The sequence below is a fragment of the Crocodylus siamensis genome, chromosome 1, assembly GCF_052110815.1.
Source record: "Crocodylus siamensis isolate JL-2025a chromosome 1, ASM5211081v1, whole genome shotgun sequence".
Taxonomy (NCBI): domain Eukaryota; kingdom Metazoa; phylum Chordata; order Crocodylia; family Crocodylidae; genus Crocodylus; species Crocodylus siamensis.
The window spans coordinates 228,114,825-228,137,646 of record NC_143395.1 but is presented as its reverse complement, the minus strand read 5'-3'; the positions used below and the strand labels follow the sequence as shown (position 1 = coordinate 228,137,646).

Genomic DNA, 22,822 nt, shown 5'->3' with positions numbered 1-22,822 from the left:
TCTTTGCTTTGCTTAATTTCTTTGAATCCAGATGTTGATAGTAGAGTTAACTTGAGTTGATTGGAGTTTTCCAGCGATATTTCTTCTTTCAGCTAATGACAATTTGTCCAAATCAAAATTTCTTGCATTAATAGCCATATCACTTCTGATAGGAAAGCCTTCTTGGGTCCTGAATGCATGCTCTGGACAGTGAAAGACAAGAGTGCCTGTCCGAGTATAGCTGGGGAATAGGGTAGTGACTTGGGATGAGGGACACCAAGGTTTGAGTTCCTGCTCTGCCTGATTAAGACTAGAGACAACTTTTCCACAATGACCCGATATCCAGGCTCTTTGGGGTAGGAATGTCTCCTGTTCTATTTAGCATAAATAGTTATTCATTGGTGCAGGGCTTGAACCTGAGTTTCCCATAACCCAGGTAAAGTCAGGGTAGCCATCGGTACCGAACACAGTAACTGTCTTTGTAGTCACTTATGTCCCTATTAATATGTTTCTTTCCCTCAATTAAGATTTTTCACTTCATATTCATGCACAGGCTGTCTGATTTTGAGAACTTAGTCTTCTTTTTAAATGAAGTTATGATTTAAAAAAGAAATCAAGTGAAACCATTCAAAAGCAAGTTCAGTGGTTTCTGATTTGAAACCTTGTGCTCATAATTTAGAAGTGTCACTTTGACAGGGTTCTGTTGAAGTCTGTGACTCCTCCAAAGACATAAAGATGAATTAACTTTATTAATTTGTAAAATGTAAAAGAATAGGAACTCTGGGAGGTACTATCTGTGAGGATCTAGACCTCAATTTTTCTTCAAGCAATTTTAGATTGAAATCAACAGCTGAAGAATAAGTAAAACCCAAACTTTTGCCTTTAGACCAACACGGCTACAGTGTACATCCCTAAAACTTGAAGAGGTATTTCAGATTCTGGGCTATTCTAGCTGTCATGGGAAAACTAGAACTGTAAAAGCATTTCTTCTTAATTTCAATACATTTTTTATTAATGATTACCCTCCTTGTGCAAAGCAGTAGCAGAGGTTATGCTAACTACATTAAGGTTTTAAAATTTACCATAAAATCTGTTTTCTGTTGAAATTAAGAAGGATTATGTTTTTGCCAGTGTATCCCTTAGCTGCTCGTCAGGCAGAATTTTTTGGCAGTGAGTAACACAGCAGTCAGAAAAGTAAATCCTGATTATGATTCCATGAAGTGATTTTATATATAGGAGGAGAGTCCATTCATAGCATCTAACAAAGTAGTCTTCAGCTATGAAAACTTCTACCTTTCTGAATCATTTGGTCTCAAAAAGTGGCACTCTGCCCTAACTTCATTTATACCATTTCTACCAGTGTAACTAAGATAAGAAGCTGGTTCATATACAGCAGGAGAGTAATTGTTGCTGTATCCATCCAGTAGTGTAAAGGCAGTGTAAAGTGGGATCTTTCAGTGTAGGAAAGATTTCATTTTTCTGAAGGAAGAATATGGTTCTTACAAAATAAAACATATCAAGTGGTGTAGGGAAAAAAACACGTTTCCAAGAAGGAGTAACACAGAAGGTGAGGAGGGGAGAGCATATGAATGCAAAAAAGTGTTTTTATAGTATTTAGCAAGTATTTTTTCTCTCTTGGCTTTCTCAACTCTCTCCATCAACTTTAACCTACAGAAGGATATAATAGGAGAGAGATGGAGGGCAAACCTTTTTTTCTCATTAACTCCTTTGCAATCCTTTTGAAGCAAAATGGCCTTGCCCTTTTGTGCCAGATAATATCATTACCTAGAAGTTGCACAAATGTTGCCAGACCAAGCTGCTTTTGGACAAGTTACAGTCTTATTTGAATGTTCCACATTTAGCAAGAGACTGCTTACCTTCAGTACTTGGTTTTTATTCAATGGACCTTCCAGCAGTATATAACAGAAATTGATGGGCCAGATTTCTCTAAGCAGTGCTGATTTAATTGCCTTAATGTTACTGGGATGGCTAAGGTGTAAATGAAAGCAAAACATAAGAATATAAAAAATATTTACTGGGTTAGACAATAGGTCCATCTATCACCATATCCTATCTCACATGGTGGTAGAGAGAAGATCATGAGAGGGAGGGCTAGCAGGGCATATCCTGAATCTTCTACCCCTTGCTCGTCTCCTGTTGCAGGTTTCAGAATTTGATCTGATATTTTCCATGCTCCTGCCAGGCTAAAGGGGATGTTTATGTATAGAATAAAGTGCCATATGGGCATTGTCTCCCAAGTGAGACTTTAAAAAATGTTTTACTTTTTCTGTGGATCTGATAAAAACAACAAACAAATAAAGGCATTGGGAGTCTCCATTAATTTCGCTGAATTGAACCCTCTGTAGACACTGAAGATTGACTAACACTTTTGCAGATTTGACCTAGAGTCACTGCCTAGAGATTTTCCTCCCTCCACTGTTTTCAACTCTTCTGGGGCAATACTTGGCTGCCACTCAGCATGCCAGAAGTGGCTGCATTTTTGGTGTGTGTGTGTGTGTGTGTGTGTGTATACACACACACACAGTTTGTGAAAGACTGTGAGATCCTTTGAGAGGATAGTGATGACTGTCATGTCAGAGTGATAGGTCAGTGATGCTCACACTACAGAAGCACAAACCTTATATTTTACAACCTCTTAAAATTAGAGAGCTTGTGTTGCTAGAAATGCACAGAATTGTACAAGAACTGTGCAAGGTTTCCAAATGAGGGAAATTACTTACTACTTGTATACTATTGGAGAAGCAGGGATTTTTTTTCAAGCAACTATATAGTCGGTCCAACAAAAGATATCTTGCCTCTTGCATAATTTCTGGATTGTTGGAGCTACATCACTTTACACTTTGTATATTATTACAAGTTATATTTTTTAAATTCCCCAACTGTTAGATCTGTTGTCAAATGTATTTGGGATATATTGTGTAAGTTTTGGTAAATTTAACCATTTCTTCTGGTTGCCTGTATGTGTCTTTTCCACATATGCAATCTCCTGACGGTTTTTTCCCAGGGAGAATATTCAAGGTGGAGATTGAAAAGTCTGTTTGTTCTAATTTCTTAGTCTGGTTGTCTAGTTCTATTGAAAATGAACAGGGGAAAAAACAAAGCCAGTTCTATACTGAGGGCTAGTGGAACTGCATCCATGCTTCCCAAGGTGGAATTTGGCAGTAAGACATAGAGAACTTAACAATCCTTATAGCTGCTCAGTTTTCAAAGACTTGCAGAAGCAAAGCTGTTTTAAATTGGCATTGCCCATCCTTAAATATATAATATTAAAACAACAGAATTACCGTCTGTATGTAAACTATTAAATGTGCTCTGAAATCTGTGTAATTCACTTTTGAAGACTTTGTTTCCTAGCTGTTTTAGGGGCTTCTTTTCATCCTCCCTGAACCTTATCCATTTGCTAAAGTCTGTAAATAAACCCACTAGAAAACAATGGGAGTTACTTTTTCTCAGCACTCTGAGAAATGGGACCCCTGGTCTCTTGTCCCTTAAGCCTGTGAAACTGGTATCCAATTCTTGTGCTGCATGCCATCCCCGAAGTGGTAATGGGTTCATTAAGTTTTTGTAGGAAGTCTCTAATGATATGAACAGATGCATGCAATAACTACATAATATTTTGCTAGGTTTTGCAATGGAACAGGTATGGTTACTGCTCCTGCTGACAATTAAGGTGCTTTCAGTGACTGCGCAGTTCAATGGATATAACTGTGATGCAAACCTACATAGCAGATTTCCTGGTAAGTGTTTAATTGGCTTTTTATAGTGGGTTCTTTATCATCTTGATTTGCAGCAATGATTATTTTTAAATACAAAGCTATAATGTGTGTGAAGCCTATGGGCAGAACTTCACACTAACTGAATGTTAACTATCTAAATGATAATGAAACACCTCCAGAGTTGCACTTTATATCCATATTAATGCAGAAGGGGCAGATTTAGCCCTGTAGTTAAACCTCAAGTGTAACTACATTAACATAATGGGAATTGACCCACTTGTGCCAGGGTTGAGTTATATCCAAGACATTCATTACAGGTAATATTGGCAGAATTATTGTTTACAGATTTAAAAGAATTGGGTGCTTTCAGTTGGTATTTTTCAAAATGTCACCTTGTTAGAGTGAAAGAGACCAACTTTATATTTATCATGATAAATTTTAAAAATCAAACTTAATTTTGCCTTTGAACTTAGAGAAATCAAGCCATAAAAAGAGAGAGTGAATACATATAAATGAAACTATATAAACATTGTTGTCTAAGTTAAGAAAGCTGTAACTTAATAAGGAAGTACTGAAAACATCAAATACCATGAAAACCAGTGCTATGGGCCATGTTACACCAAGAATCAGGAATGAAATGACATTTTTTAGCATTCTGTATTTTGGGGCATGTTTTCCTAAAATCATCTCACTAAATAAGATGCATAAAAAACCCACCAGGTTTCATGAACCCACGTTCTTATTTAGTTAGTCTGTGAAGGTGCATCTCTACCTTCCCTTCTGACTGACTTCAGCCTATTTCTGTCTACTTCACCTCTGCCATTTGCCTCCCTTATTTGTTTTGTGGTTGGAAAAAAAAGCCATTGTTACAGAGGTGACTTATATCCTGTGTCACCAATAGAAATGGAATGAAAAGAGTATAGCACTGAACTCTTATGACAGCACTGTGCTGTGTTACTTTTTAAAGAGCTTTCCTGACAAGAGTCAGTTTTTATTAAAATTATGAGCTAGCTGAAAACCTACAAAAATGGGGACTCCTTCCTCAGTGGAGCCAGTTGAAAAGGGTACAATTAAGCCACACCTCTGCATCCCTGTTGGTTCTGCCTTTGAGCCAAAGTGACTTGATTTGCCACAGCACAACTTGAGGATCTGAGGGCATGGACCTGACTCCTGCCCTCTCCCAATGCTGGGCCCATGGGAAGGAGGGAATGAGTGTCCAGTGACACCTCTTTTAAGTTAAATAACAGTTTCCCTGAAGTGTTATTTGCTGCCCTTCTAAGCTGGCTATCACCAAAGCTTACACTGGCAGAAAGCCAAAGTAAAGCAGTAATGAACCATGCCCTCTGCATCTCAAATCTATCTGTAATTATTGTACTGTATGTACAAGCCAGCACTCAGACTGCTTAAGAATGTTTTAACAGCTTTAGAACTATACTTTCCTTTTGGCATATGATTACATCTGTTATGATTAGTTTTTCTGTTTCATATGTATAGGGAGGTTTATATTTGCATCTTGATACTCATGAACTCCAGCTAGCTATCTGTTAGTTTACTCTGTGCATCCACCTTTAAAGTGCAACTCTGTTGCATCAGTGGTCCTGTTGGATACTAAGACTGTTGTGTCAGGAATTCTAGATTAAAACTGTTCAGTTCAAAAGCAGAGCATCTTTTTTCCCCTCTAACTGCTAGTCCTCCAAATTTATGCCAAACTTCAAAGTCATCTTAGGTTCCTTACTGCTTGTTTGCCACCAACAATAAACAGTAGCCTAATTAGGAGTAGATGACTGGGGCATGAGCCCTGGGCACAGATTTAAAGGTGTTTTGCACAAAAATGACTGGAAAAAGTTTGGCGAATTTGGCTTCTACAAACCTTTGTAAACAGCTTCTGTAAATAAAATATTTTCTATGCAAGCCACAGAAAGGCAGCAGCGAGCCATCCATTTTTCATGTTATTTTATTTTTATCATTTATTGCTAGGGTGACATCATGCACATCTTTGCTGCATAAATAATAATAATAAATACTAATCATACAGATTTTGATTTATGCTATTTGCAGATTGATTCAGAACTAAGGCTAGTCAACTGGGTAGAAGACAAATATTATTTCAATGAACTGAAAAGGATATATCCTTTTAATTGAAGACTAGACTTGGTCTACAAATCTGTAATGGGATCATATACCTGAGGTCTTCACAGAGCTTTTTTTCATGACGAGAGCTGAGATTCAGGGTTTTTTTGTGAGTCGGAATGGAAAAGAAATACTTTCTAAACAAGCTTTGAGGAAAAGAATTGTGTCAAAGTGACTGTTTTGGATTGTAAAACTCAAGTTAGCAATTCAGGTAGCTCTCATCAGAAGCAATTAGAGAGCACTGAACCCTAAAAACCATTTTGATGAAAATTTCCCCGAGATAAATACATCCCCACAAAACATTTCTGACTTCCACGGAACAGCTATTTCTGATAAAACAGAATTCCATCCAATGTTCTGATCAGCTTTAGTCTTCAGTACATTTTTCCAAAATCCAGAGATCCAGCTGGGATGTTGCAAAATCCTTCTAAGAGTGCTGTGGGATGCCATGCAATATTAGTACTGTTAGGTCTGCAGGCACCTAAATGTGATTCATAAGATAAACCCAGAGATTTTAGATAGGAATCCATAGTGTCAAAAACATTTCCAATCTATTGTGATTTTTCTGAGTTCCTTGCAGCAGAAAAAATGCTATATTATTTTTTTGTAGTAAAAAATTGAGTGGATGCTAAGAGCTGGCATTTTCTGAGAGGTGCCCTGAATGTAACAAGGGGTGCCTTGAATTTAAAAAGGTTTGAGTACCTCTCACATAGTTCTAGAATAAGGCAACAGATAAAAAATGTGCCTGACAAACTGAGCTAAGGACCTCTCAGACTGCTATGAATTTATCTTATAGGCTATAAATGATAGGAAACAGGTTCAAATCTATAACACAGCAGAAGTTCAGTGTACAAAAACCACTTTCAAAATAGCTGAAACTGGTTTAAGATAAACCTGAATGGGTATAGTATCAGACTGAACTGATTTAGGTTAAATTGGTTTATTGAAATTCTGTCCCAGATCCCTTTCAGATTCAAGTTAACTCATGGTCTCCCAGCATTCCAGGATGCTTTGTACCTTCTTGACAACTCCCCCTTCATCGGGTGGGTGGGCTACCCTTGGTCCAAGCTGTCTGCTGTCTGCAGCTGAGCAGGGAGGTGTGCTCTAGGCTAACTTGCGAAGATGAAGCAATTTAGCCGCAGGCTTTTTTACCATCTGTACTTAGCTAAACAGTCATGAATCTTTTTGTATACTTCTCATAGTTTATGGGGAAAACAATTTGTTTGGGTGGGGAGGGGTGTATGTGTGCACACACAAACACAGTTAATATTTTTCAGTATCATGAACTGAAGAAAAAAGATCCTGAACTACAGCATTCAGAGACATGTAGATGTATTTACACCTGGATTCACACATCCCTCTAACATATATGCTGGGTTTCGGTGTTGCAGAACAGGCAAATTAGACAGGGTTAAGCCTCAGTTTTATAAAAGCCATTGCAATGTATACCTGATGTAATAATATATAAGTCATACAGCCCCTTAAGTCCTTTAAAGTATAAGGGATTTTGGAAGTGACTGCAACTGTGAAGTAAAACCACCTTTTACAAGAGGTTAGGGAAGAAGGGAGTTTTGTATCCTGCTTGCAGGTTTGAGAGAGAAGGTTAATGACACATTGTCCTGGTATTCCCTCATATCCTGCTGCTCCCTCCTCTTGAGATCCAACTGGACTGAATTACACTTCATCCTCCCCTCCTGGATATGAAGGACCTGATTTTCTTCATTAGGCATTGCAAGTAATTCCACTCAATAGGAATGCAGGAGAATCCTATACTGAATCTACCCCTCCAAGTCCTGCTTTGCTTCTAATACCCATTTCCACCTAGATTATGTCTTGTGTGTAATGTTTAACATCATGTACTTCAGGATGGTGCTTGGCCTATCATGTACTGTCCTTGATTATTTTTTGCTTTAGTGCCACCATTATGGCTATTTGTATGAAATTGTACGTACCTTTGTGTCATTCAGAAGAGTCGGTGTATTGTAATGAAGATTTCAGTTCCCCTCTGTTGTGGCAATGCAGCAAAACAATTCATTTAATCAGACTCAGGTTGTTCTGCCATTTTTAATAGCATTAAATCTTTGAGGAGCAGTAATAAATTAGTTGTTGTTTAAAGGAGTAATGCCAGCATTTAACACAATGAAAGATGTCATTTTGTAGAGCACTAGGAAAAATGTTTCATAGTCTACCATTAGAAGTGTGCTTGAAGAGAAGAGCTACATTATCCTGCGTAGTAGCTAAACAAAACCATCATTTGTTCCTAATGCGATGCTTTCAGGTTTCCATTGGAGATCACAGGAGTCTCAGAATTTTCAAAGAAAAAAGGCAATATCTTCATCTGTTTTATATGAACAAATCAAAACAAACCAAGCCAAAACAAGATTAGTTGTAATAAGTGCCGTTTTCTCCGTCTTTTGGATCATCATAATGTATGATCTGATCAAGTGCCAACGTATTTTACAGCACTGATCATTACCTTTCACAAGCCAACTGATTTTTTTGTTAATGCTCAGGGTGACAGTTCTGAAATTAAAAAAAAAAAATGGAACTGCTGCAGTAAGTTGCTGTCATGAACTGTTAAGTTCAAAGTGATTAGTTGTTCTGCTTGGGCCTGTAGGTCTTGCACCAAGGGGACCTCATCCTGCCTCAAATATGCACACGTGGTTTCCCACAGGAGTTGTACAAGTGTACTGGGGGGCAAAACTCAGCCTCTTGAATTGCTATTGAAAATTTTGGCCACCACAAGCATGTGAGGATTGCCAGAGTGGACTTTGATCACTTGACATCTTCTATCTCGTTGCATTGCCTGTCTGTTTGATTTAGTGAACAGTGAATTTTTGTGTAGTCATCTCACTATATGGTAGATTACACTGTTGAGGCATTTGATTCTTCTTCTGCCAAGGTAAAGAACAGATTAGTGAAGTTCTGTATAATTATAACAAAACTTTAGCAACTTTTCCTGATATTCTTCTGAGAGTAGCAAGTCTCTGTAAGGACAGAGTTGAGAATTATTTAGAATATGTCCAAATTAATTGTCGTAGCTGTTATTTTAGTATTTATACAGGGCTGTTACTTGAAATGCAACTTCTTACATCTTTCTGCATTTTTGTTGCAGCTGAACGAGATATCAATGTCTACTGTGGAGTACAGGCAATTACTATGAAGATTAATTTTTGCACAGTTCTTTTTTCCGGCTATTCTGAAACAGATTTGGCACTGAATGGGAAACATGGGGATGCTCACTGCAGGGGGTTTATCAATAACAACACCTTTCCAGCAGTGGTCATTTTCATCATCAATCTCAGCACTTTGGAAGTCTGTGGAAACACTTTAGTGGTAAGGCAAGATCTCAGTGAAACGGTGACAATGCTACTTGTAAATGGAATACACGTATGTGATGCACAGGATCTTTCATTGACAGACATCGTTCAGATAATTCTTTACAATAATATTTACTTTTAATTGATAGCCAGGCATCTTGATGGTGAACAGGAATTTGAGGACTAGGAAAGAGTAATAGCCAAGAAATTTATATTTTGACTTCAATGAGTTAGAATTTTTCTCTGATTAATTTATCTTATTTACTTATTTGATGGAGAGTGCCATTTTTGGCAAATTTAGAATTTTCCTTGGGAACAGTGAATTTTACTGAAACATTTTGGATTTCCATTTAGAAAACTAAAACAAAATATTTAATTTGGGGTTTCTTTTCTTTACCTAGACAAAATGGGAAGTTGGATAGCTCTGTTCTCTCCGGTGGGCCAGGGTTTTGGGCTGAGATGCAACATAGTTCCCCCTCTGAAGCACTGGTGCATCATGGGAAAATGTAGCTTGGTTAGGAACTCCAACCCTTCCAGCAGAATGGGGACAGCAGCTATCTGAACTGTTCCTCACATGAGACAATGCACCAGTCTCCTTTGGTGCTGAATGGACCTAAAATGAATTGAAACTGAATAAAAAATTAAAATAAATGTGTTCCAAGGATCTTTTTTCATCACTGTTCATGATAAACACAATTATAAAAACGTTAGTATTTCCCCTGGGACTGATATTTCTATTCTCACTCAGCTTTAATTTTTACTTTATATACCATCCAGGAGCATAGCACAGGGCTATGTTGGATGGCATGAGGCTGGCTTAAGTATCTGTGTTTATGTTGTTCTCTAGAGGTTGGCTAGCAGAAGTAAGGAAGTCTAGGCCCTCCTTCACGTTCAAATTAAAGCTGGATAGAAATCAGCTATAGAGTTGTTACACATTTTCAAACACTAACTTGGTAGCTGGATGACTCTTTTATAGATGGAGGGTCACTTTTATCGTGTGATAATAACTTTGCCCATGTGGCTGGGCTAAACTTATTACACAATTCACCAGTTAAATGTATCATATATTTAATGTGCAGAAGGGGTGTTTGAATAGTGTGAACAATTGATTAAGCTGTGAAATGGGAAGTATTTCTGGAGCCAAAGAGTTTGGTATCTCTTCTATGATGAATAAATTACTCTGATATCTGGTCTGTAGTAGAGAACCACAAATTTATTATATTCAATATCTCAGTCAGAGCCTGAATTTGATGCTTTGTTTCATACCTGTGTGACTCAGTGTAAATGATAGCTGAGTCAGGCCCTAATAAAGCCTCATGTGTAGATGCTGAGACATTTACTGTGGAGCTAATTAGGCAGCTCCATGTTAACCATTTTGTGTAGATGAGCCCTTTGAGTATTATATGTATCAGCATGCATTTTATTTTTAAAGTTTCAACCAAAGCTGTTCAACTGTTTCTAAGAATGACCTTATGAAAATATAAATAGTTTTGATAATGTCAATAATTTCCCCTAATTACCTACCTAGGGAGGGACATACCACAATCAGCTGGTCAAGTGTAGTTATAGGGCAAGGCCTGTCCCTTGCACTCTGAGCAGGCTGACCCCTGCAAGCTTTTCCAAATGCAGGAGACTTGACTGCACAATTTTGTGGTAATGGGGGACAGGGCTGGACACAGGCCTGGGTGAACCAGGCAGCTCCTGGGGCCTGGACAGAAAGGGGGCCTGAAAGTTTTTTTTTTTTTTTTAAATTATTATTATCATTAACTGTGGTGAAGGGGAGCCTGATACTAAAAGTTAGCCAGGAGCTGCCAGGATTCTGGGTATGGTGCTGAATGGGGCACTTTGTTCTTGCTTCCCCCTGGTTTGCTCCTTGGGATTTTGGCTAGGAGCAAGCAAAAGTAGGGGGCATCCAAACCCCAGGGCCTCTGGGCTTGGGGCTTGCATGTAGGATGCATGCCATGGATTTGGGGAGCATGTGAAGTCCCAGACTGATGAGTCTTGGAGGGAGGATACTTGCCCACTGGTACAGTCACACAGACTTGAGATTTGAATGACTGTGCTCTGCTCAATCGAAATTTGGAACTTGACTATAGGGATTTGCCCAATAGAATTTGAAACTGATTTGACTGTAGAAATGAAATTAAAAAATTTCCTAACTGCCTCTCTAGGGAGATCCAAATCCTTCATAGTTTGGAACAATGACTCAAGACTTGACAGGTTTATAAAATTTTGCGTTTGTTGTCATTCCCCACCCAACAAAAAACACTCAGATTGGGCCATATTATGAATGTGTGAAACTTGCCATTTCCACATGTTCAGAGGAGCCTATTCAAAGCTTCCTGATAAAATCTCTGAACATTTGCCCAGAGTTTTCTGTCTCTACCAAGTTCCCATTGCAGCTGCAGAGGGCATAGAGGCAAACTATCAGCTGCCAAATCCAAAAACAAATCTCCAACCATCATCAACCTTGGCTGTAGCTGTGCATTGGCCCTGAGTGAAGAGAAGACCATGATGGTTTTATTTCAGAACTTCCATTTACTAGAGATGATAATTCTTTGAATATCTCAGCTTCATTACTGAGCAAGAGATAGATATCATTTCCCTCACTTCGTAGATGGAGTACCTGGCTGTAGAATGCCTGGCTTTGCAACTTTTACCATCTAGCTGAGGCATTGTTTTGTGATATATCTTATATAGACACCCTTCTTCACACAGACAGCTGCAGGCATGACCAGAAATTCAGTTGCTGGGTTTGAATTTGTTTTAAAATCACATTTAAAATGTTGTTTAAAAGTTATTTAACTTGCCTATTTCAGTCATTTGTTAAATGATTTTGAAAGGGGTCAAAACAAATATGCCACTGGTAGTCAAGAATTATTTCAACGAATGGGATTCTTTGCACAGTAGCTTCAACTCTGAACCTTAAAATTCAGAATAATAGCCAAAAATACTAAATTACCTTGGGAATCCAGTGGACTTGTTTCTCCAGCTTTTCCCAGTGATCCATGGGAATTCATCAGGAAAGTTCAGAGAAACTGCTTGTGAGACATATTATTCCCGGGACCCTCATGACTTTTCATGTAGCCCAGATCTCTGCATTTGAGTTGCAGCAAATCTGTATTTTTCATGGTGTTAATTTCCTGTAATTCAAATTGATTTCAGTAAGGTTATCTGGGTAAAGGAGAAAATAGAATTTCATATACAAGATGATATATAACAAACATAGTGAGTTGAAAGGGACTGGGGACAGCTAATGTATGTGGAATGGATGCAACCTGTGTGTCCATACTCACCTGGCAGTAAGTGAAAACTAAATCCATGGTAGATTTACCCTGTTTCAGTAAGGGGTAAAAGACTGTGGTTTAGCTTTCATTTACTGCTGAGTAAAAGCAGGCATGAAGACAAGTACTTAGGAAGAGCTGACAGATATATATGTTGCTGCTCTTTTTAATTCACTATAATGTGTTCATTTGCCCATACCCATAGTAAGTCAAAAGTATCCTTGGAATATTCAAAGAATTCTACTGGGGGGACTCTGGTCCAAAAAATCCTTGTTCTCCCTTTTATTTTAGACTTCCCTTTTGATATGTATCACATCTTTCCATAACACCTGTCTTTATATCTCTCTCAACAGGTATCCACAGTTCCAGGAGTTAATGCATATGGGAATGCATCAATGGTACAGATAGGTAATGTTTCAGGATATATAGATACACCAGATCCACCAACAATCATCAGCTATTTACCTGGACTTCTGTACAAATTTAGTTGTAGCTATCCTTTGGAGTACTTGGTCAACAATACCCAGCTTGCTTCGTAAGTATGCGTTAGTTTGCCATACCACCCAGCCATGTACATAAACACAATATGCACACATATCAGCATGAATATAATATTGAGATTTGTCTATATGAAATGGTGGATGTCTACTCCTGGTGAAATAAGTAACACTCAAGATTGTAAAAGATGTGACAGTGACAGGGAGAAAGGTGAAAGGAACACTTTGTAGAATTGTTATTAAAAATAGTTTACTGAAGCTACTATATTTTGTCACCTAATTTAATTAAACATTTTCTTCCAAAATACTTCTTTTCTATGACAGAAAAGTGTCCGCATACACATTTTAATTCCTATGAAATACATTTTTTTAGGAAGGCTACTATATGAATGGGTATGCAACAGAATACTTTTCCTGAGTAGCAATTGTACATCATGGAAAAAAGTCTTCTTTTAGTCATTTTGCCTCTGTTAATTATTTTCCTGATTCATGTTCTTAATAGCATCTATTACTTCCAGTGTAGCTAAGGTTCTGCTGTTGTCTTCGCTATAAATCCTTATTTTCTGAGGTTTACAACCCAATCCTAAACACTTCTCCTTGTTGCAAGGTCTGATTTAGCAGTTAAGAAACCCTGAAATGTAAAAACACAAGAGTAGAAAAGAATTCCTTCATCTTCTTCAGTAGTTTCTAAATCTGTTTCAGGTCATCAGCTGCTATTTCTGTAAGAGAGAACAATGGTACATTTATCAGCACTTTGAATTTGCTGCTTTACAATGTAAGTATAAAAACCAGTAAGGCTATCTGGAGTAAATCTTTCTTTGACTTTCATGGGTATAACTCCAATTAACAAGACCACAAGTAAGATCTTTATGTTTTCATCATGTCCTGTTCTCCCTTATGAGGGAAACGAGGCTTACATACAGGTGTCATTTATTTCCTTTTTACCTGGCCTTTTTTCCCCCCACTTCCCACTCATAGCCATTGCCTCTTGTCCTTCAGGAAAGAGATTGTCTTTTTGATCTGTATTTGTACATCTCCTAACACAATGGGGTCTTGAATTATGTTTGAGATTGCTCTGTTCCATTACAATACAACTAATAATAGCAGTGATACCCTAGAACTTTTATCTACGTGGTATCCCTAGTTCCTATACAATATTTCTGTTACATTTGGAAAATGTATTCTAAATTTGATCAAATGGTACTACTATTAACGATGATGATATATTAGGCTAAATACAGACCTTCAAAAAGCCTGAGGCAGAATCGATCTAACTTGTGCAGGTTTCTGTAAGCAGAGTAGGTTAGCCTGGGAATGAACAGAACACACATTCACCCCTTGGTGATTGTGGGGAGGAGGAGTGTGCAGGCTACCTGCACTGGCTGAGGTCAGCAGGTTGGTGGTGCTTCTGTCCATCTCACATCAGGCTCCCCAGGTTGTTGGAGACTGCCGAGTGCAGCCAAGCAGCTGGGCCACACCTGACTGGCTGCTGAACACAGGGAAGCATGCTTTATGCTCCCCTCTCCCCCATCATCACCATCATCAGTTGCAGGCATGTCAGCTGCGGTCAGGCAGTGGAGGCACCCATATTTGCCCTTCATGCTCCCTGGTGCTGAATCCACTTACAGGAAGCATGGTGGTTCTTGGGTGGGCACAGCCCCAGGGAGCCCTACTGGGCTGCAGGACACTGCTGAGAACCCCTTCCCCCTCTTCCCTCATCATCATCAGTGGCTGTGCTGACTTGACTCTGTGAGCGCCCTGGGGTGGGAGTAGCTGGGCACTCAACTGGAACAGTGAAGTGCAGGGCGAGTGGTAGTGCACCTCCCTGAGAGGGACCACCAAGTCACCTGGGATGCTGGCAGGAAGTGATCTAATATGAATTGATAAGCGATCTGTTAGGTCACTGTCAGCTGGCATCCCAAGTTCCTTTACGGCCGCCCACCAGCCCACACTCACAGGAAGATACAGTACCACTAGCCCCAATTCCTGGGTCTAACCTAAATCTATTAAGTTCATCCCTCTGGTCTAACCTAAATTGTTTAAGTTTGAATGCACATTGATCCAGGCCTATCTTAGACTGGGTTCTGCCATTTTAAAACTAGTCTGTGCACCAAACTTTTGCACTGTTATGAGTTTTGACTGGTTTCCAAGCACTTTCATCAATAAAACTGTTAAGTCTGTAACTGGCCCAAATGTCTTGCAAGCATGAATATGGTCAACCCTTGTCAAACTGACCATATAAAATAGGATCGAAGGTTATGAAGTTTCCACCTTGCCCCCTGCCCTTCAAACAGGTTTTTATAAATATTGCTTCATTTGCATGCACTTTGAATATTGCAAGAGTTAATATTTTTAATAGCAGCTTTTGATTGCTAATGCCTCTTTCATACCTTTGAGATAATATGGCTTGAATACACAATATTGTATAAACTTTTATTATGTAAATATGGACAGTGACAGTAACACATGAAAAAGTACAGACTTCTACTTAATAGCAACATTAATCCCTGAAATGATATTTTTGTGTTGATTAAAATTTTTATTCATACATTTTAAATACCTGATTTAAATATCAATTTTTCAATCTATCAAGCAACATTTTTATAAATTATGAATCCGATTTTTGCATTATTATTCATGTCATGATGACGATGAGTTATAATTCATGCGACTAATTTAAAAGTCAATGCTTTATACTTTGAATATAATGAGCTATAAATATTGTAACAGGACATTTTCCAAAGGCATTCTTTTTTTTTTAAAATTGTTTGTAAGTTTGTTTGACAGGTCAGAGTCCTGAAAAACAAATTAAAATATGTTAGAAGGAAGATAATATTTCTTGCATTTTTAAATAAGCTTGCAATCGAAAGGAGGGCGGTAAGTTTCTCAGAAGCACAGGAACTGAATGTTGGGAATGCTGGTGATGCACTGATGGCTAGTGGCCCACCCTGCAACCCTAAGACTTTTTTGTGAAAGTGTCTAAGAGTCCCAACTATGGGTCTCCAGACATAGAATAAAGTGACAGTCCTTGCCTCAAAAAGTATAGCATTAGAATGAATATTATTCCCTCTGATTCCAGTGAAATTACTTGCATATCTAAGTCACTTTTTAACATGGTTGTTGCCACTAAGGCCCTTGACACATGTTCGTTTAAAGGTACAGTTTTTGGACTTGGGGATCAGATCCCAATTACATACTTTCTACTTGCCAGTGCTGGAAAAGCTTGGAATGAGACCATGTGGCTGTAGCTGATTGTCAGGCCCAGAACCATATCAAGGTCTCAAACCAGCCTGGATGGGGTCCTAAGGCCAAAGTCAGCAATCAGCTGATTGCTGGCCCCAGTCCCAGAACCTGTTCAATTTTAAGGTCCTATATAAGCCATCCCTAAAAATGTTCTGCTTTGTGTGTGGAACATTTTTATGGTTTGCTTGCCATTTTATGGTGCTTTAAATTGGGTGTGCGTATAGCACCCTTGCCATTTTATGCTATGGTTAACATGTAGGAGCCTAAGACTGGTGCACTTTGATTCTGGATAGACCAGCACCCCTTTAGCCATGCAGGTCTCCCAGTGTCTTCATACTGATGAATACACATTTTCCTTTGATTTCCAGGGGACTGCTTGCTTACAAAGGACACTCCTAAGTAAAGAGGCTGCCTTTAGTTTTAGGTTTAGGATAGTACTTAATTTCATGCATAATTTTAAGCATGTGCTTCAGGATTTGCAGAAGTCAGTGGGATATAAGTGCAATTCTGGACAGCGATGTCTTCCTGAATTACAGCTTAACAAGGGCATGTAATTTAATATGCATGTCAGCTACCTTCATAGCTGTAAATTTGAAATGTAACGTATTCTGTTCAAACTGCATTGCATTTGGGGCTAGAGTTTTGTGTGGGTGACAGAATCTTTATTCTGAATTACTTTAGATACAGAAATGTGTGCAATCTTGAAAAAATGCTAAACTTATGTTTTGTTCATTTCATTATCTCAACTTTGGCAAACATTAAGTCCTAGATTGATGTTTCATTGTTACTGGTTACATTTTAATTAATATTTTAATGTTTTCATGTGCTAGTACGAGTATGTTCAAAAGGAATATATACAAAAAAGCTCAGTAAGACAATAGTAAAATAAATTAATCCTTTCCCTGGATGTGCCCATTTATTAAGTGCTTAAAGAGCTTGCTCCTGCCCAATTAAAGTCAACGGGAGCAGAATCAGACCTCAGGTATTCAAGTAATAAGAATAAATGATTTTTTAACCCATTTAAAAAGATATTGAAAAGTATATTTATTCCTGCTATGAAATTTTGAAGCTCAGTTTAAAATCCCAAAGCAAATTTATCTAATTCCCTCTTCCATTTTAAAGGATTTGACAGTATAGGTTGAGATACGTGATTTTTTTGTTTATGTTCCATTAGAAAGCCACATGGCCTCATATAATTAATTTAATCCTTACCATATTTTTGGTGTTTCCTGCCATACCAGGTTGGTTTTATTGGGACAGTTTCCATTTTCAAAATCCTGCCTTGCAGTTTTTTCTATGTCTTGGGTGTTTATAATCTCCTCCAGAGGCCTTTTTTATGATATCTTGAGCTCCCCTCCTGATGCTCAGTGGCAGCATTATTAAATGATGTTACCCATAAGTATATTTTGACACGATAAATTATATCTGTCACTCCATATTTATTTTCTGGTACTGTACATTAGTGCTAAAGTGGCATGCATGATTCAGCCTCTGAACCAGAATCTACAATTCAGTGATATAATATAGCAGATTTAAAATATCTTACACTATGATTGAAATGAAGCCTTTGAAAGTGGGTATTTTTAGCTATATATATATTATTAAATATTTATCTAAAACTTTCAGCAAACTAGCTTCCATTAAAGCTATTAACAGAAATGTCATCTGCAAATCAAGGGAAGTGATTCTTCCACTCTGCTCAGCACTGGTGAGGTCTCACTCAGAATACTGTGTCCGGCTTTGGGCACCACATTTCAGCAAAGATGTACACATGACTTGGAAGAAAAGGTTGAAAAAATTTGAGAAGACAAAATTGAGAAAAGATTTAATAATAATCCTCAAATAGAAAAACGGTGGTTATAAAGAGGATGGTGATGGATTCTTCCTCGTGGTCCCAAGGGAAAGGACAATTAAGTAATAATCTTAAGTCATATGGGAAATGTAGGTCGGATATCAGGAAAAACTTTCTAACTAGAAGAATAGTTAAGCACTGAAACAGATGATCTAAAGTTGCAAAATCTTTTTTATTGAAAGTCTTTAAAAGCAGGTTAGATAAACACTTGGAGGAAATGGTTTAGACAGGGGTGATTATTAGGGCTGTGCAAAGCTTTGGTCGCTGATTCGATTGGCGGAGAGTTGGCCTGATTTGGCAGCTGAATCTCTGAATCCGAACTGAATCAGGAGATCCTTTAATTTCTCTGAATCAAATAAGATCCCTCCAAATCAGTTTGGAGAGATTTCATGATTCGGACACCACGTGACTCATGAATGCTGAGATGATGGGGTGGATGGAGTGTCCCATGGGAGCACAGGGGGGGTCTCCAGTGCTCTTGGCGGTGGACCTAGGAGTGGACCAGAAGCACTTCTGTTCCGCTTCTGGGTCCGCCGAAGACCATGCAGGGGACCCTCCCTCCGCTCCCTGGCTTGGCAACTGGTGCCTCCTTGGTCTGAGGGGCACCCGGGGTTCCCCCGCGGCCAATCACTGAGCCAGGCGAGTGCAGGGGTGTTGTGCCACTGAGCACACAAGGGGCCCCCCTGTGCTCCTGTGGGATGCTTCATCTGCCCCATGCGTCTAGTACCTCGACGTATGTAGGAAAAAACATTTAGAGCTGTGTCTGGCTGAATCACTGATTCTCCGAATCAGCATCGCATCTTCAGATTTGGATTTGACCGAATTGAATTGGGGCAGTGATCTGAATCAACCAATTGAATCACTGTCCCCAAAACTGGGCTGAATCTGAATTGAATATGGCCCACTTTGCACACCCTTAGTATACCTTGAGCAGGGTGTTGGACTACATGACCCTATGTGGCCCCGTACAGCTTTATTATTCTATTATCATATGACTGTCTGTAGCAGGGTTCAGAATATCTGTTCAGATCCTCACATATCTTGTGGTGTGTAAACCTTGATATTCTGCCACCTGCATTAACTCAGCTGACAGTAAAACCATGGGCAGCAAGGGGCTCATTGTCCCATTTTTGGTCAAACTCCTCCTTCTGGACACCCACCAGTCCTTTCCCTTTCAACATGGAGTCCACCGATTGTTTATGTCCCTTTGACCTTAACTGGTCCCTCAGCTTTAAAATAAAAACAACTCTTTTCCTCTAAAAGCATTTGTCTTTTTTGAACTCCAGTCCTGACACCCTTATCCCTTTATTCTCCAAATTGGTGTTGTTCCACACTTTACTCCTTTTTTCCTGTATGTAACCTTGCTTGACCTGATTTTCATTCAGCTCAGAGGCTCTTCATTGTCCCATCTGAGCAGTCCAGGGAGGTTAATTCCTTTTTGTTTGTGCTGTAGCTTCTATGAGACAGGGTGGGTGAGGTCCCTAGTAGAGACGTGCCTGGTCAATGACACACTTGTTACACATTGAGCACAAGCTGATAGAACAATTTTGTAATATTTAAACAAAAATCACATCTACACAAAGACAGATACCCTACTAATTTCACCTGATCCAATCTATTTGGGTACCAAGAGCCAACCTGTTCATAGAAGCAAGATTTTTTTGGTGATTTTTTTTTTTTATTGAACCAATTGGTTTGCTGAGAAGGATATAAACAAGCTTTTGGGCATCATATACCATTCAGCCCTTCTTCAACTCATCTTCTTCATGTAAAGAAGCACGCTTGATACTCAGAAACTTGCCTAACATCTCTTCCAATTATACAGTTGGGATATCACCCAAAAACGTTATTTCTTGCATATTTTCTGGACCATCATGGCTACAGAAATGCTCCACTCTATTCATCAGCAGATACCATCCTGCTAGGTCTTTTCACAAGAAGTGAGAGGTATAAATGCAGTAAACAACATCCAAAAGCATGAGGATACAGGTCATTCAGAAAACTAAGCAGGAGCTTTTAAGTTGTAGCTTGTCAGTGTTGAAATTTCTTGTATGTGACAGCAAATGTTTGTTTTTCCAGGACTCAACCTACAGCCAACAGCTGATTATCCCTAGTACAGGTTTACCTTTGAAAACAAAAATATATGCAGCTGTGAGAGCAACCAACCTTGATGGCAGGTACTGTAAAAGGATGTTGTTTCTTGTCTTTCCAATGTCTCACCTCTTTGGCATCATAAATATAATCTGAATAAAGAGTGGCTTTTCCCAGTCTTTTATGTAAAATAATGAAGTAGCTAGTGTGTGAGCTTCATTAACATCTGCTGGAGAGTCTGAGTTCTATCCCAATGCTGCCATGAAATTCTGAGAGGAAATCATGTGCAACAAAGTGATAACCATGAATTGTGATGTGGCCTTTGATTTATTATAGCTCCTTCATTGCGGCACAGACAGGGGTTGTAAAACCATCTAATCTGTATTGTACCATTTATATATCATGATATACACTTCTGAGCAGTTTAAGCGATGGAGAAAAATAAAAAGCAATTATACTGAGATAAAATGGTCTCAATGAGAGTGCAAGAATTCTGTGCACAACCCATAATTGTATGTAACAACATAGGTTCAATTCCCAAGCCAGTGTTATCAGTCTGTACACCTGCATGTATCATGTTCCTCTTTTTAATCTTTTTTTCTGATAATTGATTAAATTCCTCCCCATGCAGATGGAATGTGTTGATGGACTATTGTTATACCACTCCATCTGGTAATCCTAATGACTTTCTTCGTTATGATCTCTTCTTTAGGTAGGTACTTTGCAAACCCACCTTTTTGTATGACCTCTGTTTATGACCGCTGTTATAAATATCTCTAATACTGTTTGGCTTGACTGCTTGACAGACAGGAGAGGTCTTAAGAGAGTGCTAAAGGTCAATCTGACAAATACCTTGTTAGCCACTTATCTAGCATTTGTGAACATAAATGTCACACAGGTATACACAAGTGAAAACTGTGGAGGTGTAGAAATGGATATGAAGACAGAAAAAAGGGCATGCTGAATACTTATACTAGGAGGTCCTCTACTCCTAAGATTTTAATGGATATATATTGTTTGTTTTAATGTGAGTATGTAGGAGAATGCCTTCTGGGTAAATGATAACCATACTAAACATGTTATGTTCCAGTTCAGAAAAAACACTTAAGCACGTGCTTGAAATTAAATATATGCTCAAGTTCTTTGATTCATAGGAATAGTTTCTTGAATTGGGAACTCAAAACATATTCTATAGATCTACTTGGCACCTAGCAGTACAATAGATAAAATCTTATGAATGACTGTTGGCTGAGCTGCTACATTCAGTTGGAGGTGCCTGTATGCATTTATTACCTTACCTGACAATTTTTTTCTTTGGAACCCAAAATTGCTTGGTAAATTTGAATTAAATGGAACCAGCATGGAGACATTCCGGGCATTTTACATGTGCTCCATTTTAAAGTGCCTGCAGCATCTCATGTATCAGCATCCCTACACTTATGGTGGCGGAGGTGCTTTCTAAAGCTCATTGAACTAACTTTAGTTAAAACACTCCCACCACCATTTTGAAATGTGGGGATACTGATGCACAAGACACAGAGCCCAGCTGAAGCATGCTAATTAGCATGCTGCAGCATACTGGATTAATTAACAGAGTCTGCTCTGATGCGCTGTAATTACAAAGTTTTAGTAACCCTTACAGTTACTAAGGGTAACCTGTTTTTGGTGGGAATTTGTAGCATTTGAGAAGTTGTTTGAAGACAAGAAAACCTACATTTTAAAGCTGTCTCTTTTCTAAAAGTACTTCTTCAAAGAAATGTGTGTGCCTATATATTCATGAATTTCAGAGTTAAATATAAGCCAAATTGGAAACCAAGATCCCATGAACTTTAGGGAAATTCAGTGTTGAATCAAACTTGGTAATTAGAGGCTGTTTCCTACTTAGAATGGTGAAGAACTTAATATCAAGATATGGATTTTAAATTGAAGATGAAATACAGTTACTTGTTATGTTTTCATTGCCTTACCCCATGTAAGCTCCTGGGCTTTTGCAAGGCCAGAGAGTATAGCAGGCAACTGTCCAAACTCCTTTGCATAGTCAGGTTGCCCTTTGCCCAAAGTCAACCCCTTTTAGTGGATTTCTTCAGTTCTCATGTACCCTATTCTTCTTCAGCTCTCACATACCTTTCTATTGTTTCTGCAGAAGAGAGCATCCCTTTTGTAGCCCTCCTTTCAGCATCAAGGCACATACTCATATGTTATGTTTATCTTTTATCCTCACCAGGCCTGACTCCTAGGGGGTGGATACACATAACAATTGAAATAATCCCAAAGGTCACTGATTGGGAATTGGTTCAGAGTTGTGGGTTAGAGGTGTACAGACATATGCTGTCTTAGTGTTCAAGGCAAAACAGTCACCTTTAGGGACTGAGGTGCTGTGGCTCTGACACCAAGATGTGTGAGGGAATGCCCAGCCCAGCATGCTTTACAGTGGGTGGGTTGTGGAGAGTTCTTGTACACATATTTTACAGGTCCCAGAGGGTGGATGGCCTATGGCTGGAGCATTTTCATTTTTCTGCTTTCCCCTCTCTCCTAAACATGAATTCAGTAACCTGCACTAGCCTGCAGTTGACCAAAGTTTGTTTGCAGTATGCTTGCCTGACTTGGGGGTGCCCAGGGTGGGCAGGAGTGCTTAGACCCATGCTTTTGGGTCCTGAGGGTCTGGGTTGGGGCATGATGAGGGGTTTCA

General features: G+C 38.8%; 1 protein-coding gene across 1 annotated transcript in view; it reads left to right on the top strand.

Annotated features, from left to right (window-relative positions):
- ZPLD1 (zona pellucida like domain containing 1) overlaps positions 1-22,822 on the top strand; it is a 46,035-nt gene that overhangs the window by 9,347 nt on the left and 13,866 nt on the right. Inside the window, exons 2-7 of the mRNA XM_090058296.1 lie at positions 3,624-3,737; positions 8,962-9,182; positions 12,804-12,985; positions 13,650-13,722; positions 20,122-20,219; positions 20,765-20,845. Of these exons, the coding sequence (XP_089914422.1) occupies positions 3,632-3,737; positions 8,962-9,182; positions 12,804-12,985; positions 13,650-13,722; positions 20,122-20,219; positions 20,765-20,845 (761 nt within the window). The 5' untranslated portion in view covers positions 3,624-3,631. The remainder of the gene's footprint in view (positions 1-3,623; positions 3,738-8,961; positions 9,183-12,803; positions 12,986-13,649; positions 13,723-20,121; positions 20,220-20,764; positions 20,846-22,822) is intronic.